At 38.7% G+C, this 4,457-nt stretch overlaps 1 protein-coding gene across 1 annotated transcript in view; it reads left to right on the top strand.

Moving 5' to 3' along the window:
- hdgfl3 (HDGF like 3) overlaps positions 1–4,457 on the top strand; it is a 10,291-nt gene extending 5,834 nt beyond the window's left edge. Inside the window, exons 5-6 of the mRNA XM_008294050.1 lie at positions 3,927–4,061; positions 4,431–4,457. Of these exons, the coding sequence (XP_008292272.1) occupies positions 3,927–4,061; positions 4,431–4,457 (162 nt within the window). The remainder of the gene's footprint in view (positions 1–3,926; positions 4,062–4,430) is intronic.

Here is a 4,457-nt window from a genome sequence, read left to right as displayed (position 1 = left end):
AGCTAATAAAAATGTACAACAGCCTTCCCACCTCTGGAACAAGATTCTTATGACAGACCACGTTGTCTCTCAAACATGGTGGAGTTTTGTGTTATGGGCATCTATGGCTGGTGATAATTGCTGATGTGACTGCTGAAAGAAATCACAGAATCTATTGTGAAATGTGCATAACTTTTTCTTCTGCTCAGATTCAGTCCAATTTTACAAAAGTGTCAGGATGATGTTTCACAGTACTGATGTAAAATGACCCAAACATACCATGAAGGTATCTCAAGTGCTTCTTAAGGCAAAGACATGAAATGTTCCTAAATGACCGAGTCACTTGATCTCAATGCAACTGAGATTCTGTTCACTTACTGAAGACAAAGCTGAGGGCACAAAGACCCACAAACAAGCAGCACCTGAAGGTGACCGTAGAAGACCTAGAGGAGCATCTCAAGGAAAGTTAATACAGTCGTGCCTTGGCATTCTGACCCTTAACAATCCGAAAACCTTGCTATCCGAGAGGTTTTTAGGAAAACTGAACGGAACCCATACAAAATAGCCTTAACATACCGACAGCCTTGGATTCCGACTCCGACATGACATTTTATGTCACAAATAAGGATAACGGCGTATTACCGGAGTTAACAATCCGACAGATTTGCTTACCTTTGATGGCAACCGACGAGCCCGTGCACAAGCGCAGCGGTCAGTTAGGTATGAAATCCAGTGATGCGTAGTGTTCTACCAATACACTAGTCCCACTCATTGAGTGAGTTTGCCCAGTTGATTAAATCAGTTTGCATCAGTTTGTTAGCAAACAACTCTACATGTTTGGAACACAGGAAGGATAGGTTTGGTGCTTTGAAGTTCTTTGAAGTATTAAACAATGTGACACGTTTTGACACCTGAACAATTCTATGAACCTATAAACACTGCGGTTGTATCAGGCTTATCAATCATCGAAACAAATTGCTTCGATGCTGTTACACGCCAGACATCACACATAAATTTGCATCTACCAAGTTTTCAAGAAGTCACAGACCAAGTCGTGCACTGGCATGGAGCCACCGATGTAGTTCATGACGAGTCTTTTATTGTGTTTCATATAAATCATAACAATATCGTATAAGTAGATAGTTTATAATAACAGCTGTAAACAATAAATATTAACAACACATGACCCCTCAAGCATCAAGCCCTCCTTGTATCTCAACTTCCATCTTGATAATCCGACAGCCTTGCTATCTGACATAAAAGAAGGTTTTACATTTCGTGTCGGATTAACAGTCACAGCTGTACTTTATGATGTTTATTGGTTCCAGACTGAAGGCAGTCATTAACTGCAAATGAAATGAAATGAAATGAAATGAAAAATACTTTATTTATCCCAGAAGGGAAATTCAATCTTGTAAAAGCTCACTTTCTCTCTTTTAAAAAAAATAAAAATAAAAAATCAATATAACATATATTTCACACAACAACAACAATAATCATTCAGTCAATTTGGTGGTTTGCATTTTTTGCATTTTTTGCATTTCAGTTTTCAAATGGTTTGCATCGTAATATTAAAAAATCCATATATTTCCCATTATGTTAGTTTGTTCGATTGCTTTTCTGCCTCCAGTTAAGGATTTTTTAAGGAGCACAGCATTGCTGATTTGTTCGTTTTTCTGCTAAGCGAGACTTGTGGGATTTCACCATATTTCATTCCTCTAAACATTAGCTTCTTGTAACAGCTTCTGTTCCTGATGATCTTACTGTATTTATTATGTTGTTCCTCTCTGTTTGACCTCTCCTTGATTCTGAAACAAAAAGATTTGAAGAGATGGAGAGCTGCAGAGCCTAGCACTGTCAATGTGTGTTACTGTATTAGTGTATAAGCCACTGTTGCTGGAAATGGAAGCAGGTTGAAAAAGTCACACGCATCCTGCTCCTCACTTAGCAACCACAGTTGCCTAGCAACTGGTGTCCATTACACATGGCACATGCGGTGTATCTGAAAGAATGTGGTGTTGCTGGGGAGCAGAATGTTGATGTGTGTGTGTCCTATCTGTCACATCATTGACATTGTGTGTGTGTGTGTGAGTGTGTGCGCGCGCACACACAAGAGCTACACAACATAACTCGAATCTTATATGAGAAAAGATGACATGTGCTGTCTGTGTCTATGGGATGGTGGAGGGGGTGGGCGTGTTAGGGGCAACCTTCCCACACTCCCCTTTAGACCACACCCCCTAACACACACACACACACACACCTACACACACACACACACACGCAAGTGGTGAAATTAATTAATTTCAACATGGAGCTCTCTAAACATTTAGATCTTTCTAAGCTGTTAGTGAATGAGTTATGTGATTGCTATGATTATTGCTATTAGTACTACTAATAGTACTGATATTGCTCACACTACTGCCATAATGAATAACTGTGACACTGTGCTTGCTACTTTGTTTATAGTTAAAGGTCCAGTCAGTCACCAGACAAGAGATACTTAGTTCACAAAATGCAACACAATTGTAAGGAACAGACTAAACAGTGAGTACGTCTGCTGTGATGTAAGCTGCTACTATAAGCATGCCAGGTCAACTACTTTATGTCCACCGTATCAGCCTACTGTTACTACCAAACACAATTATACTGATTTGTGAGGTTATGTGCTGTTTGGATAAAGTCCACTTAAGACTGGAACATTGACTGTGTGGGAAACCAAACTAGTTACATCAAATAGCATTTGTTTCAACAAATCTGTTAAAATTACAGACATTAAAGCAAACAGATCTTACTTTCTTTGTCAAACATTTTTTGCTAATATTATGCTATAATACAAGGCCTAACTAGCTCTATCCTGCATTACAAGAAAAGTTCTATTTCTTTGTTTCAATGTCTTCTACATGGATCATCAGCTGGTGAGGAAGATGACATTTTAGTTGTTTAGTTTTGATCCCTAGTCTGATAGTGTGTATACAGTCATCAAGTTCTTATTACCCTGAAACAAATTAACCTTAGTCAAGATTATTTTATAGTTAAATAGTGATGGCTGGAGATTAACTTACTGCCAAACAACTAAAAGATTGAGTATAATCTCCACTATCTGTTAGGGTCTAGTGTGGTGTTTTGTGTATTATAGGGAAAATTTCACTTATTGCTGTTGGTAGCTGTGGCTTAGGTGGGAGAGTGGGTTGTCCCCTGGTTGGTGGTTTGAACCCCGGCCCCTACATATGTCGAAGTGTCCCTGGGCAAGACACTGAACCCCAAGGTGCTCCCGATGGCAGGCAGGCACCTTGCATGGCAGCTCTGTCATTGGTGTGCATGTGGGTTTGAATGGGTAAATGAGAAGCACATTGTAAAGCGCTTTGAGTACCACTAAGGTAGAAAGGTGCTATGTAAGTGCAGACCATTTACCATTTACTATATTTAAATAAAAGTAGAGAAAAAGCATCTCCAAAAGGAGCTGTGTAGAATCAGTGTTGGTTGGCTGAAAAGTAATAAGTGAAGAGTTTGAAATAGGCAAGCTTGATCCATGGGTATTGTGGACTATGGATTTCGACAAGGAAGAATGTGTAAAAGAAAATGTCTCTGGTTCTGCTGCATTCACTTTGATCATTTTTAAACATGTCCACAACAATAGTGTCAATGTAATACCAGTGCATTGCTAAATCTCTGGAGTAGTCTTTCAAGTAACTGCTGATTACATTAGTACTAAAAGCAGGTTTAGATAATATGTTTCAAATTGTAGTGAAACAACATTTTAAATGATATGGGCATCATGAATTGTTAAATTATGTTAACCTATACAGGTACTCTAACTTCAGTTTCAGATTGCTTAACAATGTGAATGATTACTGGTTACAAACTCTTGATTTGTCTCCTGGAAAAGGATGAGCTCTGCTGCTGATATTAGTTAGTCCACATTATGATTTGTGTGTCTGTGACAGAAATCCTCAAAGCTGTCGAGGATCTCGTCTGGAGAGGATGACCTGGAGAAGGATGGAAAAGATGACGACCAGAAGAGCGGCTCAGAGGAAGGAGATGCTGACAACGACATTATCCAAAATACCACCGACAGTAAGGTGGGATTCATATATAATTCTCTGTCTTATTCCTGCTGAATTGACACGGGTACACAGAAACAGTATGCATTTTAGGATGTCTTCTAATCCCTTCCTTTGAATTTTTGTTTTTGAATGCCTTTCCAATTTTTCTGTTAAATTGTATGATATGATGTTTAGTACCCTATGTAAATATGACAAAGCCGTTTTGTGAGGGTTCACTGCTGTAAAGCTGAAAGCACTGCTGAAAAGTAGTAGTCCAATAAGAGAGCTGAAGTAACCTGTTTGAAACCAGTAATTTGGAATTTTTTTGACAAAGCACTCGTATGACTAATAGTGCTACCAATGATGTTCATAATAACTGTTTTTCTTTAATATTGTGCTCCGCAGAACCAGCTGCTCATAGAAGAACATTAA

This window comes from Stegastes partitus, unplaced genomic scaffold (genome assembly GCF_000690725.1).
Source record: "Stegastes partitus isolate 25-593 unplaced genomic scaffold, Stegastes_partitus-1.0.2 Scaffold933, whole genome shotgun sequence".
In the NCBI taxonomy this organism is placed as follows: domain Eukaryota; kingdom Metazoa; phylum Chordata; class Actinopteri; family Pomacentridae; genus Stegastes; species Stegastes partitus.
This window is presented reverse-complemented; position numbering and strand designations above follow the sequence as displayed.